Genomic DNA, 25,406 nt, shown 5'->3' with positions numbered 1-25,406 from the left:
TAGTTAGCTACATAGGTAGCTTTAAGAAAAAGAAAGGTGGTAGCGCACAGGCGCTACCGCCTTTCATTTCATGTGGGCCGCAGTTTTGCAAATGGTGTGAGTGATGGTGAATGGGTGTGTACGTGACAAACAAGCTTCTTTTTCTTCGTTGCAACAAACCAAACCCACAGGTTCACCTTTGAAAACGACTTCCGTGAACAGAAGCTGTCAAGATGGCTTTGACGTGGCGGTAAATGAGATTTGTAGAAAAAAAAATCCATCTCACAGATCCATCTGTTGTTTGCGTTATCCTGATTAGCGAGGAAAAGGTTTTCTACGCCGTCATCTGTACTTCGTTGAAGGCGTCGGGCGTTTCGCTCCTCATCCGAAGAGCTTCGTCAGCGATCTAAAGTTGTGCTGGTAATCCTGGCCCTAGATGAGGTGGTCCTCTGCTCTGATATGTCCTTGCTCTAACGTTATGGGGAGCAGTGGACCACTCCCTGAAGCCAATCTGATAATGTTTTATCCCTGGCACTGATTTCACCTCATTAGCCAATCTGATTATCTCTACACTCTTATTACCTCTACAGTTCTATCCATGGCTCTGGATTCACCTCATTAGCATGTAATACTAATGAGGTGAAACATGAATAGAAAGTTAGCTAGATAGCTAATAGCTAGCTAGCCAGATAGCTACACAGATAGCCTTCATTCAACCCGGTAGTGGGCAGGGTGCGGAGGGTCCAGTCGGATTTTCCATGCCCTTATTGGGATTCTTGCAGTGTGCTGTTTCGCTTATAGTCTCATCGCTGTTCTCACCCAACACAAAGCGGGTGGCGGTTCATGTTTGGACTATGTTAAAGCCGATATAGCCGCGGAATCGCAGAACCGCGGAACCGCGGAAAGATCCACAGAGGAAAAGAGGAGCGCTTCATTTCGGTCCGCTGTCTTCGCCGATGTCTACCATCATGTTTTTGAACTCTTGCTAATTAGAGTGATTAGTGGATATTCCATATTTGCTGGCACGGCGTCACTGTCATCGTCTCAGTGACGCGAAAGGTCGCGTTAGCGGCTAATTGATGAGCACAACGTTAACGGAAGCGTCGCTTGAAAAACAAGAGCAAAAAAAATTTGACAAGCGCAGAAAGATAATGGTTGAGAATTAACATCAATGATCATTAGCCTTGATTTGCTTTAAGTGGATACTGTACAGCAATTGTTATTGAATGTGATGGGATAATGATAGGACATTTGTCAATCTCGCTCAAAAGAATATCGTGATAGCTCCGCGTTAGCTCGCAAAGTTTTCGCGTCACGAACATTCAATACACCAGCAACTAACTAGTTTTCGGCGGACCAACCAAACCACACAGCGCCAAGGTGGCTGGCGGACTAGTTTCCCACACCCACTTTCTTTGAGTGCAGAGATGGTTTGTTATCGAGTGGAGTACCTTTGCTATTATGGGACCTGAAAAAGACCCCACCACAGACTAGCGTTAAGCCAAAGAGGACACAAAAAAAATGACGGTCGAGCAGAAGAAGGAGATCATCGAAAGCTAATAGCGAGCTAGCTATATCGCTAATAGATAGCAAGAGATATCTAGCTCGATAGCAGTCAAACTGTCATGCTATTCCGGTACAAATGTTTAGTACACATTGGCTGAGATAGATATAGAAAATGATGGATCAAAATGCATCAATAAATAAATAAATACATAGGTGCATAAATAAATAAATAAATAAATGCCTAAATAAATAATACATAAATACATAAACAAATAAATGCATGAATAAATAATTAAATACATTCCTAAATAATTTCCTAAATAAATAAGTCAAAATTGAAATTTGTTAAAAATGTACTTTTTATTTCAAGCGTAATCGTTTCCCGCCCGTCACAAAGAATTCTTCATTTCATGCATGCAAGATGATTTTTTTATTTTATTTTTGTCATCATAAATTCTGAATGAAATTTCTTTTTTAAAGATGATCATTCTGAGAGAGAGAGAGAGAGAGAGAGAGAGAGAGAGTGCAAATATATTGAGCAAATAATGTAGCAATTGATTCCAAAATGGCCCCTTTGGCCATCTCTACTGCAAGCGTGTCCATCAACATGTTTTTCCCCCCTTTTTTTTCTGGCGTCCTTTTCTTTTTTTAAAAAAACGTGACACCGAGAAGTGCACCCAAGAATCCATCTGCAGTACTTTGCTGCACTTTTGTATATTTTGCCCTGTTGAAGCGAGCCAAAAGTGCCTCCAGGCTGAGCTTATTTTGATGCTTTTTTTATGGATTTTTTTTGCTGCACTTCAACTTGATTTTTGCTTGAGTGTCTCACACTGTCAACAATGATGTCAGCGACGGGCCAGCACTGTTTTTCATGCAAAACAACCAAACCCAAGTAGTACGCCTCACATGAGTTGAGTCCTGGACATGGCGTCCTGCGGATACCAGTGGGCAAAATTGTTCATGTATCCGGCGGAGTGCACAGGTGTGCCTTTGGGAGCCACGCTCACGTCCCACACGCTGCACGGAGAAGCTGAAGTCTGAAGGGGGGCGGCGGATCTGGGTTGGAGCTCCGAGCCGCAGGACCCGCTCTTCATGATCTTCTTGTACTTGGAGCGTTTGTTTTGGAACCAGATTTTAACCTGAATGGGAAAACACACACACACACACACACACACAAAGAAAGAAAAACAAACAAACAAACAAACAAACAAACAAACAGGAAACGTCAAAATAAAAGAAGCTTATCAGCAACTTTTTTTATCCATGAGATGATGGCAATTTAAAAACAACCATGGATGCGCTGCATGAAGCCCTTTACGATCATCATTGAATCGACTCTACTCAATAAATAAATACATCCATAAATAAATAAACCCATAAATAAATAAATAAATACATACATACATAAATAAACAAACCCATAAATAAATAAGAAGAATTATAATAAATAAATATATGGATACATAAATAAAACTATGGTTAAATAAATAGATATATGAATGGATAAATAAAAAAATGTAATAAAGAACCATTTTAATAAAGAAATATATGTAATATATGGATATATAAATAATGTGATGACGAACGTAATAAATAAATAAAAATGTAAATGTATACATTTATATACATTTACATGTATTTTTATTTTTTAAACATTTCATCGTGTCAATCAAGAAAATAAGAAAGACCCCGCGCACGTCTGACCAAGTTTTCTTTTCAAAAAAAAAAAATCATAATCGTATTGAAAACGAACCCTTTTTAAAAAAAAAAAAATCAGGTGACCTGGGTGGGGCGTGACCTTTATCACCGGAAGTTGTTCGCAATCAGCATTTTACCACCGCAGCTGTTGCGACAGATGTCATTTTGGAAGCTTCTCGTGGCAAATCGCAAAGAAACGCGATCCGGAGCGACCGCCGAGCTAAGTAAGACGTTAGTATTATTCATTACTAATTATTTTAACGGGGTCAAAAGATGTCCGTAATACCCACAATGCAATGCAATGCAAAGAATAGCGTTTTCCGGCGACGTTGGCGTGTCTCGCGCGTTACCTGCGTCTGCGTCAGGCCCAGTTTGGCGGCGAGGTCGGCCCGTTCGGGCAGGGCCAAGTACTGCGTCTGCTGGAAACGCTGGTTGAGGGCCTGCAACTGCAGGCTCGAGTAGATGGTGCGAGGTTTGCGGAGCTTCTTGCCGTGACCGCTCAGACGAACGTCGCCGCCGCCGCCGTTTTCCACGACCGGACCGAGCTTGTCGCGATCTGCCCAAGGAAGGAAGGAAGGAAGGAAGGAAGGACAAGAGAACCTACGACTCAGTTTCGAGGGAAAGATTGACAGCGAGGGAAGCCATTTTGAAATCGACGAGCCAGGTCCCGGAAGGGCTCGAAAAGTAGAAAGATTGGACCAAACGTGAAAGTGGGGGGTTCAGACTTTATTTCATTTTTTTATATGCAACTTCCAGGTGGAAGCTTTTTTATTTGGCGGGGGGGGGGGGTGCAAGTACCGGAAGGAGACGAAAGGTCCAAATTTTAACGGGGGCAAAAGGACCAATCGTGTAAGTGGGGGGTTCAGACGTTTTTTCATTTTTTTATATGCATCTTCCAGGTGGAAGGGGGGGGGGGGGCTGTCTAAGTCTTGGAAGAAGACAAAAAGTCCACGTTGGACAGAACCAAAAAAACATAAACATCAAAGTAGGGGATTCAGCCTTTTTTTGGGGGGGGGGGCTGTCAAAGTCTCAGAAGAAGACAAAAAAAGTCAAACAAACATAAAAGTGGGGGATTCACACTTTTTTCAGTTTTTTTTATATGCAATTTCCATCCACGTGGAAGCTTTTTTTTTTTTTGGGGGGGGGGGGGGTCCAAATCCCGGAAGAGTCGAAAAGTCAAAGTTGGATGGCACAAAAACAAACAAACGTGAAAGTAGGGGCATCATTTAAGGGGGGGGGGGGGTCAGGGAGGGGTCCTGCAATTGGACGTACCTGCAGTAACATATCTGACAATATACTGGATGCAAGTTGCAGGTGGAAGCTTTTTTGGCACTTGCGCATTTTCGTGCTCACGTAACAAATACAAAGTTCACATTTCAATATACGTATATATGACATATATTTATATAGTCTATAAATAATCAATGTAAATGACGTTCCCCTTTCGAGTCCAACAACTGACCTTTCTCCAGCGGGCCGACGTGGCCGTGCGCGCCGCCGCCGCCGCCGCCGTGCGCGTAAGGCAGGTAAGAGCCGGGCGGGTGCGCGCTCAGCGAACTGTGGTAGGAAGGGTACCCCAGGGGTCGCCCGTACGACGGCGCCGACGACTGGAACGGCGCGTCGTGCTGCAGGCTGTGGAAGTGCGCGTAGGGGTTGTGCGTCAGGGCCGCCGCCGACGACGACGCCGCCGCCGCCGAATGCTGCTGCTGCTGAGCCGCCGTCGGGAAGCCGTGGCCTTGCACGCACTCCAAAAAGGCCGACTTGGAAGGGTCCGCCGAGACCAACGCGTCCGTGAGGGAGGTCATCGTCATCGTTTAAGGGGGGGGGGGGGTGTGCGCGGCTCGGGAGTCCCGTCGGGTCACGAATCGTGGAAAGCGGAGGCCATCCGGGGGCCAAGCCAAAAAGTGCGCGAATCCAAGTCGTTCCAAATCGAACTAAGCACTCACCCAAAAGAAAAAAGTAGACCCTAACCCGCACCCCAAAAAAAAAAAAAAAAAAAAAAAAAAAAACCGACTTTCCTACCATTCAAAAACCAAAAAACGTCTCAAAAGACACAAACGCGTCCGTTGCGACGCTCGCTCGCTCGCTTGGGTGCAGCGCGTCAAAGTCAAATGAGGCGCTGGTGAACTGAGCGGCTCGCGGTGCGCGTCTGGCGCACGCGCGTGCGCGCTCACTGGCTCTCTGAGGAAGGGTGCAGTCGCGTCGGTCACCCAAAAAAAAAAAAAAAAGAAACAAACAATCACAAATGAACTTTAAATGTAAACTTTTAAATTTTAATGTTAAAAGTTTAACGTTTAAATTAAAAAATGTGAAAATTTAAAAAAAGTAAACATTAATTAAAAAGTAAAAATTAATTTCTAAGCGCCTTTCAAAACTCTCAACTAAGTTTTTTGTTTTGTGCAGGTGAGCAGTGGCAGTCATTCGTGCCAGCCTCTACCCGGAAGTAACACAGCAGCAGAGTGATGAAAGGAAAGAAAGAAGTAGAAAAACAAAATGTGACATGATGACAGGAAGTCCATCAAAGGCTAAAATAGCATTTCCGTTTTTCAAACGTGGATCAAGTTTCGAAAAAAAAAAAAACGGTTTACAGAGACTTTGACTTCTTAAAAAAAAAAACAATCAAACTTGTATTATTAGAGTTGTAGTTATTATAGTTATGTTATTATTATTATTATGTTGATGATGATGCTGATGATTCCAACAGGCTAATTAATGTAAGGCGAATTCCTGCCGCCTCGTGCGGGCGTTCTTGCTTTCTTTCTTTCTTGTGCTTCCAACATTCTTGTCTTTAGTGGCAACGTTGACACGCCCTCCCGACTTCGACATCGACATCGACTTCGACATCGACATCGACGGGCGGGCGGGCGGGCGGCACGGTGGCGCTTTTCTCGGCTTTTCGTGAGGACAATGGCTGAAAATGCAACTTTCGAGGGCGGAGCAACTCCGCGCACAAAACCTCACCAAACCGTTAAGTTGTGGCCAAAATGGCGACAAAACGGTCGTAAGTCGAAATCCATTCAAAATGGCCGACTTGTACGACAGCATAGTATACCTTGTCAATCTGTTGTTTTTAAGCAACGTTTTCAATTGAATACTATTATATACCAAACTTATGTCGTTTTTATCATTTTATATTTCATATTATCGATTTTTATTCCTGCATACCTGTTCCTGTAATGTTTACCAAACTTTACTGTACGGTTTATTTATACATTTTATACTTGCCTTTTAGTGTCTGCGCACACGCAGTAGATTGCTGTGCGTGCGTGTGACATGTTGGCTGGCCAAAATTGTAGTACACGTTGCCGGCTGCTAGTGCGTTGCGGTGCCGGGCGTAGAATAACGATAATAATAATAATAATAATAATAATAATAATAATAATAGGGTCTGGTGGTCGTAAGTCGGATGTTAGCCGCACAGCAGCTGCTGTAAAGGCAGCCACTCTCGCGGCGCCATCTTGAAGTTAAAAGAACAACAGAACAAAATATGGCAACGCAATTTGAAGCGTCTGTAAGGTAAAAAAAAATGGCGCTTTGCTTTGCGGGAAACGTATTGAGAAGTATTGGTTCCCGTTTGGCAATATGGCGGCGTGCCGGACAGGCGTGGGTTTGGCCAACGTTACCCGCCTGACTGCATTGTCGTTATTTTCTCTTTTATTTTGACGGCAGAAGGTTAATGATGCGGCATTGTTTCATCATCAGGTTATCTTCGGCCAAGCGCGTCAAACTCAATCACGCTGGGGGACAAAACTTCAAGTCACTTCACTTTGAGGGCGAGCGGCCATTTTTCTATCCATCCCCTTATAACACAGGTGTGCAATTCAGGGCCCGGGGGCCAAATGTGGCCCGTCACGTCACTTCATTCGGCCTGCGAAAGCAAATCAAGCGTGTGAAATTCCATGTTCATCTCTTGCGCTAGCTACCTGGTGAGCTAGCTAGCAATCAAGCTTTTGTCCATGTTTGCGCTTTGTCCCAGCTTCAGCTGTTGTTAAAACACTATATTAATCTGTGTCGATTGTATTTTGTGCGTCTGCCCCCATTTCAAGCGCATATAACTCCAGACCCATATCCCTTAGGAATTAACTATTTTTTCTGATGAAAGAAGAGCGTCGAAGGTTTCTTACGCCGCCTTGGATGTTGATGTCGTCCTAAAACGCAATATTCTGTGGGTCCTGGAATTGGAGTGACGATGACAAAAACCCTGGCACTGAAGTGGATACATTTTTTGTGGGCACGTCTGGAAGTGAATTAAGTGAGTTAAAATGGACGCCGGTGGTCTGAAGTGGCCATTTTCTTCAGTCAAGCGCAAGCTGAGACCTTCTTTTGCTAGTTTCACGGGAAACAAATTAGCATTTAGCCTTTAGCAGTTGTCAAAACGGCGCTCAGATAATTGAAACGCGTTTTGGAGGATTTTGTCAATTCCGCTATAATAACAAAGAACGTTCTGGAAATGGATTGTAATTGTCTACTAGAAGACTGTCGTCTGCCGGGATAATTGCGAATAATGACAATGAAGATAATTGACAAGCTTTACTCTCTGAAAGTTGTCAGCTTGCTTGCTTGAGTAAACAGCCTCGATGGCATCAACAACGCGGAGGAACATGCACGTCAACAAATAGCTGCTCAAAAGACAAAATGGCTGACGGAAGGATTCGCTCAGTTTGGATCGACACCAATCCCGTCTCGAAGCCTTACGCAAATATTTTGTGTTAACTGGTGTCGTTTTACGAATTGATACCTCTAGCAATGTTTTTTTTTTGTTTCACAAGGGGGCAGCATTTCCCTTTTTTCAACGTTAGCACTTTGTTGCCGCTTCAGCTGTTGTTAAAGCGCGATCTCAACCAATATGGATGGACAGTGATACCTCTGCAAACGCTATAGCTCACAAACTTTGCACCTTACGAACATTTTAAATTCGTAGGGCCTGCCCGAGTCGCTGGAAAAGGTGGTGGGCAGGATGCAAAGGGTCCAGTCGGATTTTCTACACCCTCGTCTTGATTTTGCAGAGTGTAGTAGGATGTCGGACATCTTTCGGGATCTCGGACTGCTCTCCCATGTGACAAAGCGGCCGTGGAATCCTTCAACGACGTCGGCGTCGGCGCCGTGGCAGGTTTTGGGAGCCGGTGCGCACAAGTGGACACTCCCTCGCCCCTCCGTGGGATGTTGAAAGCTCGACAGACATCAAAGGATTCGCGACTGGCTGCTCGAGTTTGACTAGCAACTGGTTGGACCGAGATCAACGTGGCTAATTGTTGCGGCGTCGTTAAAAACAAAGTCGTGATCCTCGCAAAGCCTGCGGGCCGCGGCGCATCTGGATGCCCGTCTTGTGACGTCTTCCAGCTTTCGGATCGGCTCCGCGCGATCTATCTAGGTAGCTGTCTAGCGAGCAATGTATTAGCTTGCTAGCTAGCTACCTTTCTATCAATTGGAGTTATTCCGGGTTGAGAGAACGCTGGCGCGTGTGGCTGCCGCTGCTCACCCACAGAAAAACCTATCCCGTGACTGTAAAGGGAGCTTGAGAGTTTGGTTTTGTTGCCGGCAACTTCCCTCCCTTGAGCTCGGTTGCTGAAGATTTTGCTCAACCTGCTTTAGCAGTCACTTGAGAGGAAACGTGAGCAAAGCACATCTTTTTTCCCACACGGTTTGTCACACTCACCCATTTAGTCATCGCTGACACGCCTTTTGTTGGGTGTACAAATACTGTAATTATGCCTTTTGTTGACACCTCCGAGTCTCAAGCCTCTCTGATGTTTTTTGGAGATTGGCCCTGGATTTCATCGCTCGGCCTTCAGTAGTGCTATGTCGCAAACAATCTACGTCTGCCAGTGTGGTGTGATGGTACTACACGTCCACTAGAGGGTGCCGTTGGCTTGTGACTTGGAAAAAAAACATAAGAAATAATAATAATAATAATGATGATGATGATAATGATAAGGATAATAATAAAACAATCACAATAACAAACATCATAACAATCATCATCATCATCATCATCATCATCATCATAATGATGTAGATAGATAGCAAGCTAATAATACATTTCATTTATAAGCGCCTTTCAAAACTCCCAATGTCACTTTGGTGTTCAGTCAAACCGGAAGTAACTCAGATAAAAAGCTAGCTAGCTAGCTAATATAACATTAGCTAGTTATATAGCTATATAGCCAATAGTTATCTTGCCGGACAGCTAGCTCCGAGTACGACAAAGCAACCTTTTAAGGCACCGACAATTTCTTGCGGGAATTGGCCGATTTTTGAATTTTATTTTGAAATCCAGATTTTTTTCCCATCTTGTTTTTCGCAAGGAATGAGGACCCCCCTTCCCCCCTTCCCACCTTCCCACCTTCCCCCCTTCCCTCCTTCCCTCCCTCCCCCGCGAGAGGTTTGACTCGTTGGCTTCTGGTTGACTCGAGGCTCTTTTGATCTTGAGACATTGTCAGCCAAATTGAAAAGGATCCGCAAGCGTTTTGAAAACGCTCGCGGCGGTTGCGCAAGCGCCAGAAAATGGCTAGCATGCCAAACTGTCACACGATACGCGCTACGCGATAGGCCATTGATTTCATTCTGGATTTGTATTTCTATTTCCTCTCTCCTTCATAGCTACGTGAGCCCCTTCCGGCGAAACAAACTGGCTGGACAACAAGCAATCAGGAATAACTGTAATTTGCTTTGGAATGTGTTTGGACGCCATATTGTCAACGCCTGATGCTTCCGTCACGCTAATCAAATCACTTCCACCTCTCGCCTCGGGAGGGGGAAATATCTGACGCTTTGACCTGCCCAATATGTTTTTTTGTCTGTGGGTGAGCAGCGGCGGCCACACGCGCCAGCGTTCACTCAACCCGGAAGTAACTCAACAGATAGATAGATAGCAAATAGATACCTACAGTATATAGCTAGCTAGATAGCAAGCCAGATAGTCAGAAAGCGAGCTAACAACACATCACTCCTTGTGGCGCTCTGCGTGTATCCCGAAAAACAGTTTGTATGCCAAAACGTTCGTAAGCCAAGGAATTTCGCATCCTTGATTTGCTTTCATGGGCCAAATAAAATGAGGTGGCGGGCCCCGTTTGGCCCGCGGGCCGTGACTTGGACCCCCGTGCTCGAAACGGTCCCCGGATAGCCTCCAGCAAGCCAGCGGCCCCTCCTTAGACGGCGGATGTATGGATTTTGGCTATTTTGGGCGTTGTGTGTGATGCGTGGCACTAAATTTAGAAGGAGGTGTGAACAGATCGCGAACAGGAAATTGCCAAACGGAATGGCCACGGTGAAGAGAAGACAGAGCGGGTGGCGGCTGCTGCTCACGGCGACTCAATTCCTCCATTGCCAAAAGTCTCGCCCGGAAATGACAAACGGCTTGCGCCTGAGAGGGTACGCCGATGCGTCCGGACTGGTACGGAAGACGGCGGCTCGTCAGTTTTCATTTTGGGGCGTGGCCGAAGCCGACGGATTTACCGGGACGTGAACGGAATCCGCAGGGAAGTCCGTTCCGGGCTCGCCCGGTTCTCCAGGGAGCGACTTGGTCTGGTTTTGCCGTGGCGGAGGTGCGCCGGTGCGCCGCCGTACGCGTGGCTAGCGCGTCGCGACGCGGCCTCCAATTAGGTTGGCGGGGTTGCGGACTTAATCCCAATCCATCATAATAATCATACATTTCATTTAGAGGCACGTTTCAATATTCGCAAGGTCACTTTACAGTCACAGGATAAGAACAAAAATGTTTTCTGTGGGTGAGCAGCGGCAGCCACACGTGCCAGCGTTCACTCAACCCGGAATAACTCATATAGATAGAAAGCTAGCGAGCTACCTAAGAGCCAGTTAGTAGATAGCTAGCTAGATAGCGAATATAAAGCCAGCTAGCTTGCCGGCTAGTTAGTTATCTAGCAAATAGATAGTTATCTGTCTTTGTAGCTAGCAACCTACATAGCTAGCTAATAGATAGATAGTTAATATATAACCAGCTAGATAGCCAGCTAGTTAGTTAAATAGCTAATAGACAGCAAATACATAGCTAGCAAAATAGCTAGCTAGATAGCTACCTAATAGATATACATTGAGACAAATGTGTTCTACATACTTGGCAATAAAGACGATTGTGATTCTGGTGTATTGAACCAGGAAATGCAAATTTGAAGTCACCATGACCAAAATGTTCCATATTGTGATTTTTCTTTTCTTTTCTGGTAATTCATCTGGCTAGGATGGGATGTCGAAACCCGGAGAGGCTTCTATGGCCGGACGGCTTCGCTTGGAGTCATCCACGGTGATCCCGTCTGCTGAAACGCTGCCGACGAAGCTGTTCAACCACAAAAGTGCCAGGATGAGAACACATTCACACTCTGGTGATTTGAAAGAGCGTATTTTCCCGTGTATAAGGTGCACCCGTACGCCTTGATTTCCTTCAAAAGATCAAAAGAACTTAATTGGTTCCTCAAAAGTGTGTGTAAGGCCAAAGGTTCGTCTTCCAAACATTTATTTCCCATAAGAAACCATTAAAATGAGACTAATCCGTTCCCCGGTACCCATAAAACATCATTTTCTACTAAATAAACCGTAAAACTACACAAAATATACATTATTTTATGTCTAATAAATGTGCTATTGTAATGAAAGAAATAAACTGTACTGTGTAATCAATTTGTTTTATTTACATTTGTGATAGTAGTCGATGTTGATAATACCCTCACACACACTGTCCCATGCTAGCTTCTTTTCGTTAATCCAAATCAACAGAAGTTGTTCAACCTCTTCTAATGCCTGAGACTGTTGCTTAGACAACACGGAAACACCCTAAGCCACACCAAGCTTCGGTCTTTTTCGGTTCCATTATAGCAAAAGCACTCCACCCGTTCGTTAACAAACCAGGTCTCCACTCAAAGAAATGGGGGTGGCGAAAACTAATCCGCCAGCCACCGCGGCGCTGTTTGACCGTGTGGTTTGGCGTTCATCCACCGAAAACTAGTCCGCCAGCCACCGTGGCGCTGTGTGGTTTGGTTTGTCTGCCGACAACTAGTTCGTTAGCCAAGACTATAGTCTCGCGAATTTAATGTATTTAAAAAATGCTTTATACTGCATCTGAGTCGCAATGTCTTTTTTTTTTTAGGAACGGGATCACTATTTCAAAACAGAGAGCCCATACATCGGTAAAAAGGCATTCGGGTGTGTGTTTTGTTGTCACCATGGCAACTTGTGCGACTCATCCTTTGCACTTTTTGCAGGTACGCTTCCTTGGACGGGATCGACGTGGATCGTCTTTTGTCTCTCATCAACAAAACATTTTCCAAAACTCTCAAGCAAGACTACCTGGAGTCTCTCAAAGGCCGCCTACATTCCGTCTACCTCTCCCAAGGGTGAACGCTTCTTTCCCACTTTTTACACAACGGTGGCGGGCCGTGGATTTTGCCACTAGGCCTTCAGTAATGCTATGTCTGAATCAAACGCCTAAGCCTGAAACCTAAAGAACCATATGGCTGAAAAGCCTATGTCTGAAACCCCTAAAATCCTAAAACACCTAAGCCTGAAACCCCTAAAACCCTAAGCCTAAAGCCCCCAAGCTAGCTAAGAAAAATCCTAAAGCTAAGAAAATCCTAAACACGAAACCCTAAGCCTGAAAATCCTCAGCCTGAAACCCTTAAAATCCCATAACGCCTAAGGGTGAAACCCAGAAAAGCCTAAGCCTGAACCCCCTAAAATCATCAGCCTGAAAAGACTAAGTCCGAAACCCCTAAAACCCTAAGGCTGAAAAGCCCAAGTCTGAAACCCAAAAAAAACTAAAATCCCATAACGCCTAAACTATCTGAACCAATCCAGTCTTTGTGTACAATTTAGCTACACGGCTGCGGCCATTGTGACCTGGGAGGTAGTGAAGACGCCCTATATGGATAAACTGGTTGTGAGCAGCGGCGAGCAGGGGCGAGGCACTGGCCGGGTCTTGTGGGAATGCGTTCGACGAGACCTGGGAAAACTCTTCTGGAGGTCCAAAACCGACAACAAAGTCAATCCCTGGTAAAAAAAAAAAAAAAAAAAAAAACGGACACATACGATCCTATTCAAAGATGAATGCTTGAAAATGTCTCCCCCTATCTGTCCGTCCAGGTACTTGAAGAATTGCGAAGGGAGCTTTGCTAACGGGGACTGGATCGTGTTCTGGTGGGGCCTTACGGACACCCGAGAGTCGGACGAGCTGGTGGAGTATGCCAAGAATCTTCCGGACTCTTTCCAACCTTCCCCCGTCACACCGAGCCGAATTGTGAAAGCTCCATGAAACGCTCCCGCCTCTGGATGATGGGATGGATTTGACATCTTTTCTTCCAGTTGTTTGTTTGTTTGTTTGTTTTTTTGTGGTGAAAACACAGTTGCACAGTTTTCCTCGCCGAACGGTTTTCGTTGAGCATAACTTGAGGGACGCTTTTCTTGAGAATGGGGACGGCTATACGTTGAGCCCCTATTTTTAGCTGGGGTTGCCTGGGCGATCTGCTTGCCTTTCGCGGCAACGACAACTACTTTTATGAATAATAATAATAATAATGGTATGGCGACGGTCCTTCCGGATCAAACCATCACAACGCGACAATCTCTAACGTCCACTGACCAAATGTCAATTCTTGACAAAAACTGGCTATCTTGTTATCTTGCTGGCTATCTAGCTATTTAGCTAGCTACTGTATCTATTAGCTATATAGCTAGCTAGCCATTAGCTATGTATTCGCTAGGTATTAGTTATCTATTCACTCGATATTAGCTATCTATTCGCTAGGTATTAGCTATCTATTTTCTAGCTCTTAGCTATCTATTCGCTAGCTATAATAATAATAATTAATAATAATAATCCATTTCATTTCTAAGTGCCTTTCAAAACTCTCAAGGTCACTTTAGAGTCACAGGCTAAGTTCTTCTGTTGGTGAGCAGCAGCAGCCACAAGCGTTCACTCAACCCGGAAGTAACTAAAATACTGTAGATAGAAAGCTAGCTAATGTACAGCTACGTAGCTAATAGCTAGCTATCTAATCAATCATAATAATAACAACAATAATAATACATTTCATTTATAAGCGCCTTTCAAAACTCAAGGTGTTCACTCAACCCGGAATAAGTCAAATAGATAATAAAGTTCGCTAGCTAGCTAATATATAGCTAATAGCTAGCTAGCTAGATAATACTACTGCTACTACTACTACTACTACTACTACTACTACTACTACTACTACTAATAATAATAATAATAATAATAATAATAATAATAATAATAAGAAGAAGACATTTCATATGGGCCAGCGTTCACTCAACCCGGAAGTAAATGGATAGAAAGCTGGCTAGCCAGCTAGTAGATAGCTAATAGATAGCAAACAGATAGCTAGATAGATAGGTAGCCACCTGCTTTGTGTCAATTTCACTTCAAATGTTGGTCAACCCCAAATTTGTTCATGTTCTTGACCATCAGGCTTATTTGTCCGAGCTGCCAATCACAACTTTAGTTCTCTCGCACAGCCAGTTGTAATGCTAATGCTAATGTAATGTAATGTAATGAATTACCCTAAAATGGGTAGAAATCCACCCTGCGTCTGTCATTGGCTGTTGCATAATGAATTATTTTTTTCTTCACGTTTTACTTTTAAATGTACTTTATTTTGAAATACCCATTCATTCCAACAAGCGCCAATGCAATACAAACGTCATGACCCCCCCCCCCCCCCCCCCAAAAAAAAAAAAAAAAAAAAAAAAATGAAATTCGACTCCGCTGCTCAGCAACACTTCCGATTGACCCGGGACGTCCATGGCTGTACTTCCGGGTTGACCACGCAGGGTCCTCCAAAGATGGCGTCTCCTATACGGAAGTTTGACTGATTGAAAAATGATCGTCGGCGGCTTCGGGGGGCGGCACATCCTGGACTGAACTGTGATCCAGTCCTGAATTTGAGAAATAAAGTAGGGACGCCGCAGTTTATTTCACTTTGATAAAATATGTAAACACATTTTAATGCACGCGCTGTCGTATGCATTGTAGTTATGGACGAACGACGGTTTTTAAGAACAGATTCGCCATGTCCCTCGGGGTGTGTTGCAATGTCTAAATCGGCCCGTACTTGTCAAGTTGTTCGGTTTCGGCACTGTGAGCACCGATTTTTAAATGCGTGCAGCTTATATTCAAAATCTGTACGTTTTCCGCCCATGACGTTTTTTTAATCACCGTTACGGCAACGAGGCAATGCAACGAATTGGTCTGTAGCCGTTTGAACGCGAGAATCTCTAGTTGCAATTAGCGTGAAAAGCTAAAAGCCCAAATTTTTGCCTGTAAACAAAAGCACAAAGTCATCGGATTCTGTGGCGAAATTGCTTGCAAATGCTGCTAATCACTAATCATAATTCACAAAAGAAATGTTTCCTGACTCCAAGATTGCATCGGTAAATTCACTTGATCAATTCACCTTTTAAATCCCGTTGAATGTTAATTCTGCACTGTCATTTGAGTTTACGTGAACTATGATTCCATCTTGCGTCATAATACAATTTCATATATTAATACAGATTTTTTTTTTAATCTCAAGAAACATTTCAACATTTGTATAAATAAGATTATTAAAATCAAATTTAAAACAGATTCTTATTTTACAACTACAGCTAATACAACTATTTTAATTGTTTTTGTTTCATTTTACGTACGCTATATAAACCGTAAGACGAGTCACCATTTTGTTAAGAGCGGACGCCATTATGTATTTTGTAAGATTGCCAACCGCTTTCGGGTTGACGGGTATGAAATCATCGCTAACTTTTGCTCTCTTCGTTCTTGCTCTTGAACGCGGCATGTCGTATGTAGTTTTCAATTTGTCCGCTTGGAGGCGACAAAAGCTAGGAAATGAAAGTGCAGAGAGGACCGCGATGGTGTGGTGTGGAGAAAATGACGTTTTTGCTCTCTGAGTCCACCATAGGGCGCTTTTCCTTGGGTCAGCCAGCCAGCCAGCCACAAAGATGTGCTGACGGAGACAACCAAGCGCCTGGTTATTTTCCTCGCATTATTTTTCGTTCGTCGTGAGTTTCATGCACAGGTAACATCCGATTTACGACCACCTACACTTACGACTACGACCTGCAGACCCTATTTTTAAAATTTTATTTCTTTACTCAAAACAGGCCTTTGACTTGATGTGAGTTCTGAGAGTTCAGTATGAACGGAGACATCGGTGACATGGAGTCACAAGTCAACAGTCTAAGTAGATTCAATAGCTAGCTAGATTGGTTCGATAGCTAGCTAGTTTGATAGATTCTGTAGCTAGTTAAATTGATAGGTTCGATAGCTAGCCAGAGTGATCGATTCCATAGCTAGCTAGAGTGATAGATTCGATAGCTAGCTAGATAGATTCCATAGCTAGATGGATAGTTTTTAAATATATAGATTTGACAGCTAGCTAGCTGATAGCTAGATAGCTATCTCAATAGCTAGCTAAAACACTAGATAGAGAGATGGAGAGAACAAGCGAGCTAGTTCATTATCTAGCTAGCTCACCAGATAGATAGAGAGCAAGCTAGCTAGCTTGCCAGATAGATACTTTTCATTTAACTTGACATGACAAAAGAAAGCGGCACATCTGGCTACATACAGCTTAGGGTGTTTTGCTTAGCTTGATGAAGGGCCATCATTTCCTAACGCCGCCCAGTTCTGAAATAAAGCCCACCTCCCCCGGTGTCGAGTCCTCAGCCCTGCCACCCGTTTGTTGCCCTTCCTCCCCTCTTTTCCGGTAGCGAATATCGTCACGAGAGTGACGATGCAGACCTTCCGTCTGTATGTTGTCATCTCTCCTTCTGTATTTTCTTGCCTTATGACATAAACAATAAAATCACAGAGAGCAGTTTTCATTCGGGTTGATGAAGTGGCGTGGGGGAGCAGCAGGGCCGAGATGCGCGAAGGGGAGTTCTGGTTGTGGGATGGACGATACTGAATTTGGCCACCGGAGGCCGCTAGAACGATTATTTCCTCTCAGACTGAAACATGGATAGGCAGTCCACCCAAGACCCCAATAAAAATAGAGGCAACATCTAAAAGTTGTTCTACAATAAGCTGTCGCTTTGCCTCTTCAAATTTGAGAGGAACCAAAGATAGAATTTAACACAAGCGCAACCTTCCGTCTGTATGTTGCGTCCGCCAACGTCAACGTTGTGTTTGAATGTCTGGCTGGCTACAATTGTGGTCCAAAGTGGGCCACGTTTTATCTCCGCTCCAGATCCAACAGAGCAACAAGGACCGTTTAAAACGCTCTGCTCTTCTATTTCCTGTTTACGGCAACGTCAACAGCTCAACCGCTTTTGAAGGCTTCACGATAGATCAGGGGTGTCAAACTCTAGTCCAGTGATTCTTAACCTGGGTTCGATCGAATCCTAGTGGGTCGGTCTCAGGGGTTCGGTGGATCCTCCACCACAGAGGTCCACCCCTCGGTCTAGACTGCAGTTAGTAGGCCCAGTCACTGGAAGAAGGGTTCGGTGAATGAGCATATGAAATTGGTGGGCTTCGGTGCCTCCAACAAGATTAAGAACCACTGCTCTCGTCGTCGAGGGTCGCCGTCCTACATGGTTTGCAAGTCTCCCTATTGCAACGCACCAGATTTAAGGGAACGGGCTCACGTCAGACTTCCGCAGAGCTTGCTGATGATCTGGTCATTAGAATCAGGTGTGTCCATTGAACCGGGTGCGTTGCAACAGGGAGACTTGGAAAAGACGGAGGACGGTGGCGCTCGAGGACCGGATTTTGACACCCCTGGTTTAAAGGCTCCACGATAGATGCTCGACGCTGTTTACGATACGTCTTGGGTATGGCGCATCAAACTATTGGATTGGATTGGATATGCCTTTATTAGTCTCACAGTGGAGAAATTTACATTCTCGACGTTCCGCAGTTGGTGCTTCGTTTTAGAAAAAAAAAACACTCAAATGGACTTGAAACGCGACTTGTCCGGATTGGATTGTGGCCAAATCTGCAGTGTCATGGTGTCACTGGGGAAATCGTCTGAGGAACAACAACCGACGGCGAGATCGCACCAAAAGTCATTTTAGCGCGGGCCTTCCACGATTGCGACGTAGGCGAGTCGGTGTGATTTGAGGTTTTCATCCTCTGCAGATCTCATCATGGCTTCAATTCCAGCTGCTCCGAGTGTGACCGAGACCTCAGCAGCCAATAGCGCGCCGCCTGCTTAGGCTTAGCCAACCCCCATCTCGGACTCTCCACCTACTTCACTGTGCTCCACCCACAAATGGCCGCGGGAACTAAGCTTCAACCCTTTGAGGCCTTGATACTTTTCTCGCTGAAGGCCATTGCACAAAATAAGCCTCCCATTGGGTATATATTTTGAAAGGAAGAGGAAAGGAACGCAAGTACAGGATTTGCTGTAAAGGAAGCCACTCTCGCGGCGCCATCTTGGAGTCAAAACAACACCAAGGACACACAGTCAATCAATTTTAAGCACTTTCTCTGTTGTATGAAGCAGTTCAAGATGAAAGAGGAGAGGATCATCGCGTCCTTTTCACCAGTGGATCTAGGACGTCATGGTGGAAATGTCTGCTACAAACTAAATGTTGAAAGCAAACACGAAGGTGTAGCATCCATTGACAAAAAGAGACTGTCTCACATCTCCCGTCCTACGTCAATCCGCTTCAATTCCAAGCGGCGACCGTTCCGCATATGCTTCGGTAAACCAAAAATGAACAAAGTAGTTAGCTGACTTTGACAAGCCCATTCATAGGCTCCAACAAAATGACATCGGTACACCAGGAACTTTGCTAAGCGGAAAAGCTTGAACTCCAGCTCCACAAGTCCCATAAAACTTCAAAACAATGCAGGACTCCACGTAAGCAGTTCTACCGCTTCATCCATAAGCCCCCCTGCTAATGTGGCTAGGTGCTAAGAGGAACCACAATGAGATTGCAGGGGTGGGGGGGCAGGCTGAGTTGCATTAATAAGCTTCCTGAGCCGCTAACGTGGAAAGACGGACTCTTTAAAAAAAATTGCTGAGAGCAAAAGAAAAGGGGGAAGGGGTGACTTGTGCCCCCCCGCCCCCCGATGCCATGCTGGAAAATGCTGCAGGGGGCGCTTTAAAACGACCCCATAAAGACGTTTAGGAGGGTATCGGTGCCAGCGTTGCAACTAATTGGAGTCACGGGTAAAACGTGAGCAAAATTCTTCAGGGCAAGAATGATTATGGTGTCCTGCTATGGTGACGGTCCTTCTCGATCAAACCATCACAACGTGACGGTCTCTAACATCCACTGACCAAATGTCATTTCTTGACAAAAACTGCCGATCTTGTTATCTGGCTTGCTATCTAGCTGTTTAGCTAGCTACTGTATCTATTAGCTATATAGCTAGATATGTAGCTACTGTATCTATTAGCTATATAGATTAGCTATGTATTCGCTCTGTATTAGCTATCTATTCACTAGGTATTAGCTATCTATTTGCTAAGTATCAGCTATCTATTCGCTAGGTATTAGCTATTTGCTAGCTATAATAATAATAATACATTTCATTCCTAAGCGCCTTTCAAAACTCGAGGTCACTTTACAGTTACAGGATAATGTTTTTCTGTGGGTGAGCAGTGGCAGCCACACGTGCCAGCGTTCACTCAACCCGGAAGTAACTCAAATAGATAGAAAGCTAGCTAGGTAGCCATATAACTAATAGATAGCCAGCTAGATAGCTAGCGAGCCAGCCAGATAGCAAATAGCCATCTATATTACCTAGCTCTTTGCTAGCTATTAGCTATATATTCGCTAGATAGCTAGCTTGCTATCTATTTGAGTTACTTCCGGGTTGAGTGAACGCTGGCACGCGTGGCTGCCACTGCTCACCCACAGAAAAAAAACTTGTCATGTGACTGTAAAGTGACCTTGAGAGTTTTGAAAGGTGCTTAGAAATGAAATAGATTATTATTATTATTATTATTATTATTATTATTATGAAAACGGGAATACACACGCTAGTTGAGCACTACCGTTCTTAAATCAGATTTGTATGTCTTGGTTAACTCGCAGTTTTTCACTAATCTGCCGCTGTTTTTCGCTGACTGTAGAGCAACACACAGTAAAATCCAAGTGTGCGTTTCTGGTTTCTAAAGTAGGAAGCAGTAAAGCCATCGGGTATCCCACCAGGTTCTCTCCTTGTCCCCCTTGATCTTTTGCTGTGTAAAAGCCGTTGCCTCGGGGCGCCGGTGGGCACCGTGAGCGTGGATGTGCTCGCGTATGCACACTGGAGCAGTAAAATCATTTTCAACTGGTTTTAATGGAGGAATTGTGAGCCAAGTACAGTGATACAGTGATACCTCAGCTTACCAACTTAATTGGTTGCCAGAAAGTGTGTGTGAGGCGAAAAGTGTGTCTTCCAAACAATCTTTTCCCATAAGAAACCATTAAAATGAGAATAATCCGTTCCCAGGTCCCCAAAAAACAGAATTTTCTACTAAATAAGCCTTAAAATGACACAAGATATACCTTATTTTATGAATAATAAATGCGCTGTTGGATTCTGGAGTTATATGAGCTTGAAATGAGGGTGGCTATCCAAAATACAATACAGTGTTACCTCAGCTCAAGAACTTAATTGCTTTCTAGAAAGTGTGTGTAAGGCAAAAAGTTTGTCTTGCGAATATTTATTTCCCATAAGAAACAATTAAAATGAGAATAATCTGTTCCGAGGTCCCCATAGAACATAATTTTCGACTAAATAAGCCTCAAAACTACACAGTGTATCATAAATGCGCTATTGGATTGTAAATAGAGAAATAAACAAAGGAGAGTCTTAGCGACGCTTTACCAGAACGACTTTGCGTTTGTGCACCAGGAATGAATGCAACATCTGTTTTTGAGCCAAGTGATGGTGTTTGTTTCGCTGTCCCACAAGGAAGTTATGTTAATAGTTGCTCGCTGACTCTTTGTCGTGCCACGAAATGAAAAGGTCGGAGGCTTCGTCACACCTGCCGGCAAACTCCAAACGCCTTCAAAGTCGCTTTCTAATCGGCTGGACAAGCACTTGCGCCGACGGACGCGCCGTCATTCCAGAATGAACACAATTGATGAGGAACTAGGTAAAATTATCGCACAGAAAGCACGGCGACTTCACTCGGATATCGTCAAGAGGCAACCTGGAAGTTTGTCATCCATTGATAATTTCACACTTTTGGCCTTACACACTCTGTCTGGGAACCAATTAAGTTCGTAAGCCAAGGTATCAATGTATTTTGTTGTGTGCTATGTATATAATATGTGGAGATGATGAAACATTTATGAATTTATGAAAATTCATAACGACCCTCCAAGGGAAACCGGAACTACGATGTGGCCCGTGAAAAATAAGAGTTTGACACCACGGCGCTATGCTAACGCTCATTTTTGCTGTCGCTTACGCAGTAAAAAGCAACAGAAACGCTAGCGCCGGGTGGAACGATATAGGCTTCAGTTCAGTCTTCCTTCGGACAACTTCCAAAAACCGCGTTGCCGACCAGACTCTGTCATTTAGCGGATATTTATAGCGGCCGAGGGGAAAAGGAGGGGCGTGATTACACACCACGCCGTCCGTCTCGGGCCTCGTCGTCCTTTTCCGGCAGCTCGGCCTGCTTCGAACCCTTTTCACCCCGTCGGCCAGGTGGTCCGCTCGCTGTCACGCTTTCTTTGTTGTCAAGATCGGCGCCAAGGTCAAAGGTCGAGAGCCAAAGTGCGGTACTTTACTCCCGTTTGCCGGTTCCCGAGATGAGCAGGCCTCGGCATGCTTGACCATCGCATGGCGTGGCAGTGCATCCTGGGAATTAGAAGACATTATTATTATTATAGCTAGCGAGTAGATAGCTAATACATTTTTATTATTATTATTATTATTATTATTATTATTATTATAAGAAATGGGGAAAGGAAGTGATGCAAAGAAGAACAGGAAGTTGTTGAAAGTCGACCATGACGTCGCCTAGCCAGGGGAGGAAAACCACCCAAAAAAATGGTAGGGGGGAGTGGCGTTTAGTGAAAACCAGAGTGAAAGGTCCACCCTGAACAGATGAGCCCATTGGAGACACAAGACAATGAGATGCAGATGTGAAGAGAACAAAAAGTCCAATCGTTTTCTTTTTTTGCTAATAGCGCGCGATTAAAAAACAAAATAAGAGCCAATTGCTTTAGTTAGCCAAAAGAAAAAAGAAAAACAACAGCTTGTGTTTATTCAAACACACACACTTCACACACACAGTGAAGACATCTAGTGATGTCATCACTTTTGGACACTGGATGGATTTGTGACAATCTAAAAAAACATTCGCATGTATGTAGCACGTAGACAGAACAAAGTTGTTGCAACAACACGACAATCGATTGTAGCCCAAATGAGCAATGGTTGCTTCTGGTTTGATCTTTTTTCCGCGCAGGCTAAAAGTTGACCTCAATGGAAAAGAATGTAAGACGTCTCTCTCTCTTTTTGCCTCTCTCTCTTTCTCTCTCTCTCTCTCTCTCTCACGGGTGAGACACGCACATACTGCTTAGATTAAAGTGCCACGGAGTAGGAGAGAAAGCAAAGCGAGGGAATGTTCTTTTTTTCCACTTTTGACCCAGACTTTTTTTTTTCGTCCCCCTCATCTCTCGTGTTGCTCACTTTTTTTCATTTTTTATTTTTTTGCCTTGCAATTGAAGTTGAAAAGCCACCAAAACGGCTTTTATGTGCTTTTGGTCATTCTCGGAAAGAATCAATCAATCAATCAATCAATCAATCAATCAATCAATCAATCAATCAATCAATCAATCAATCAATCAATCAATGAATGAATGAGTAAATGAGTATATAAATAAATCAGTATATCAATAAATCAGTAGATCAATAAATAAATAGAAATATAAAATGAATAAATAAATAAATAGAGAAATAAATAAAGAAGTCAATGAATAACTGAGTAGATCAATAAATAAATAGAAAAAATAAATAGACAAAATAACTAAATAAATTGATAAATAAGTAACTAAATAGGCAAATTAATGAATAAATAGGCAAATTAAAAGGCAAATAAATGTAATAAATAAATAGAGAAATAAATAAAGTACATATAAATATATAATAACAATATAAATAACAAAAATATAAACATAATTAAATTTAAAATAAATCAAAAAATATTTTTAAAAAATCATATATAATAAAGAAATAGATAAATAGATAGTTACATAAATAAATAAATCAATAAATAAATCAATAAATAGAACAATAACTCGCTAAAAAATAAACACTTAAATAAATACATAAATAAATACATGAATACATACATCAGAATCAGAATCATCTTTATTGCCAAGTATGTAGAACACACAAAGAATTTGTTTCCGGTAGAACACGCTGCACTAGTATCGTCGTCAAAAAAACTGCCAAGTGGCACTATACAGTTCCATTTTGGCTACTATGCATACATACATAAATTCATACATGAATACATACATGAATGTACAAATAAATCAATACACAGATAAATAAATAGATACATAAATAAATAAATATGGATCTTTTGAAATCAGGTCATCATTAGATGAATTCGGTTGCTTTTTTTTGAGGTAACCGACTATCGGATACGAACAACAAAGGGTTAACCTTTGGGCAAAGGTATAGTTGATTGACAGGTATGAGGTTGCAGCCCGTCTCGATGGCCACGCCTCCTTTCCTGGTGCGACACATGTCACCCCCCCTCCCCTGCCCCCAACCACCATCACCCTCCCCCCGGGTGAGGATTTCCTGCTCCCCTGATAAGATAGCGCTTAGCGATGTGGTTTTGGGACTTTTAGCTTCGCTCATTTGTTTGTTTGTTTGTTTGTGTTTTGTGTGTGTGTGTGGGGGGGGGGGTGGTATCAAATGAGCATCATCCGCCATCTTTCTTGAATATTCATGGTTCCAAAGTCTGGTGAAAAAAAGAAAAACTGTTTTCTTTTCTGCTCGCTCCCTCGCTTGCTCCCTCCCCCTTTCTTTTTCTCTGCGTCCCTCAGCTGGCTTCTTCTTCTTCTTCTTCTTTTTTTTTTTGTTGCAACATCAGCCTGCCACGTCGAGGATGGGCCCAATCCCCTTTTCATTTTCCTCCTCCTCCTTCTCAACGGAAGGTCAAAAGAGTTGAGGAAACATATTCACTTCCTGGTGTGTTTTAGCGCCAATCCATCATTGGGTGTATCCAAGCCCCCCGACCCGACCCCCCCATCCTTGGGGGTCTCCGACGGCCGTCACGACGCCGCAAAGTGGACTTTTGAAGGCCGCCGGATGGCGCCCAGGTTAGGCCGGGGGTAGAGGGGGAGGGGGGGGGCACTTTCAACACAAGAGGGCGGCCATGTTGGTTGGGTGTTGACGGTGTCCAGGCAAACATTTATCTTTCTTTTGTTGGCTCAAGTTCAAGTTGTCCCCTCATCTCAAATCGTCTTTGTGATTATTTGCAGGTCGTTCCGACCCCCTCGCCCCTCCCACCTCATCCCCCTTTCTTTTTTCTTCTTTTTTTAAATACATAAATAGATAAATAAATAGGAAGATAATTAGCTAAATAAATACATAAATAGCTAAAAAAATTAATACCTAAATAAACAGAAATAAATGAGTAGATCATTAAATAAAATGAATAAATAAATAGAAAAATAACTAATCAAGTATAATACATATAAATAGATACTAAAAATATAAAACTATAAAAAAATAATGCAATATAAAAAAATAATAAAAAATATACAATATATAATACATAATAAATAAATAGATACCTAAATAACCAAATAAATGAATAGAAAGATACAAAGAAAGATAAATAGCTAAATAAATAAATAAATAGCTAAAAATAAATACATAAATATATAAATAGACGGAATAAATAAATGAGTAGATCAATACATAAAATGAATAAATAAATAGACAAATAAATAAACAAGTATAATATATATATTTATATGCATAATATAAAATAAAAATATAAATAATAAAACATAAACATAATACAATATAAAATAAAAATAATAAAACAGAAATATATAGTATATACTAAATAAATAGATACAATAAATAAATAGATAGCTAAATAACCAAATAAATAAATATATAAATAGCTAAATAAACAAGTATAATATATATAAATATATAATAAAAGACATATAAATATAGATATACAAATATATACAAAAATAATAAAATAAATAATAAAAAGTATATATATAAAATAAACTAAATAAATGAATAGATAAAATAAACACATACA

General features: G+C 42.8%; 2 protein-coding genes across 4 annotated transcripts; one reads left to right on the top strand and one right to left on the bottom strand.

The window, feature by feature from the left end:
• Window positions 1-2,330: 2,330 nt before the first annotated feature.
• Window positions 2,331-5,349, bottom strand: LOC148885060 (homeobox protein Dlx4a-like). The gene is made up of 3 exons (XM_089018783.1): window positions 4,646-5,349; window positions 3,534-3,739; window positions 2,331-2,624 (listed from the first exon to the last, which is right to left on the bottom strand). The coding sequence occupies exons 1-3, from the start codon at window positions 4,992-4,994 to the stop codon at window positions 2,388-2,390; spliced, it is 792 nt and encodes a 263-aa protein (XP_088874909.1). The 5' UTR covers window positions 4,995-5,349; the 3' UTR covers window positions 2,331-2,387.
• Window positions 5,350-10,124: 4,775 nt separating this feature from the next.
• Window positions 10,125-14,724, top strand: nags (N-acetylglutamate synthase). Of its 3 annotated transcripts, none has more exons than XM_089018834.1 (6): window positions 10,125-10,727; window positions 11,381-11,522; window positions 12,284-12,323; window positions 12,399-12,530; window positions 13,009-13,185; window positions 13,276-14,724. In XM_089018834.1, the coding sequence occupies exons 1-6, from the start codon at window positions 10,563-10,565 to the stop codon at window positions 13,442-13,444; spliced, it is 825 nt and encodes a 274-aa protein (XP_088874960.1). In that variant the 5' UTR covers window positions 10,125-10,562; the 3' UTR covers window positions 13,445-14,724. The 3 variants fall into 3 exon arrangements, with proteins under 3 accessions (XP_088874960.1, XP_088874959.1, XP_088874961.1); XM_089018833.1 differs by having other exon boundaries at window positions 10,133-10,576; XM_089018835.1 differs by having other exon boundaries at window positions 10,134-10,735.
• The last annotated feature ends 10,682 nt before the right edge of the window (window positions 14,725-25,406 follow it).

The sequence above is a fragment of the Hippocampus bargibanti genome, linkage group LG17 (genome assembly GCF_051943395.1).
Source record: "Hippocampus bargibanti isolate YZ-2025 linkage group LG17, ASM5194339v1, whole genome shotgun sequence".
NCBI lineage: Eukaryota > Metazoa > Chordata > Actinopteri > Syngnathiformes > Syngnathidae > Hippocampus > Hippocampus bargibanti.
This window is presented reverse-complemented; position numbering and strand designations above follow the sequence as displayed.

Excerpts from the sequence above, each read along its gene's own strand:
- LOC148885060 (XM_089018783.1), bottom strand. The coding sequence starts at position 4,994 with ATGACGATGACCTCCCTCACGGACGCGTTGGTCTCGGCGGACCCTTCC. Across the intron at positions 3,740-4,645 it reads CGTCGGCCCGCTGGAGAAAG|ATCGCGACAAGCTCGGTCCG; the intron begins GTCAGTTGTTGG and ends TTCCTTGGGCAG. Across the intron at positions 2,625-3,533 it reads TGGGCCTGACGCAGACGCAG|GTTAAAATCTGGTTCCAAAA; the intron begins GTAACGCGCGAG and ends TTTCCCATTCAG.
- nags (XM_089018833.1), top strand. The coding sequence starts at position 10,343 with ATGTATGGATTTTGGCTATTTTGGGCGTTGTGTGTGATGCGTGGCACT. Across the intron at positions 10,577-11,380 it reads ACGCCGATGCGTCCGGACTG|GATGGGATGTCGAAACCCGG; the intron begins GTACGGAAGACG and ends TCATCTGGCTAG. Across the intron at positions 12,531-13,008 it reads TCCGTCTACCTCTCCCAAGG|CTACACGGCTGCGGCCATTG; the intron begins GTGAACGCTTCT and ends TGTACAATTTAG.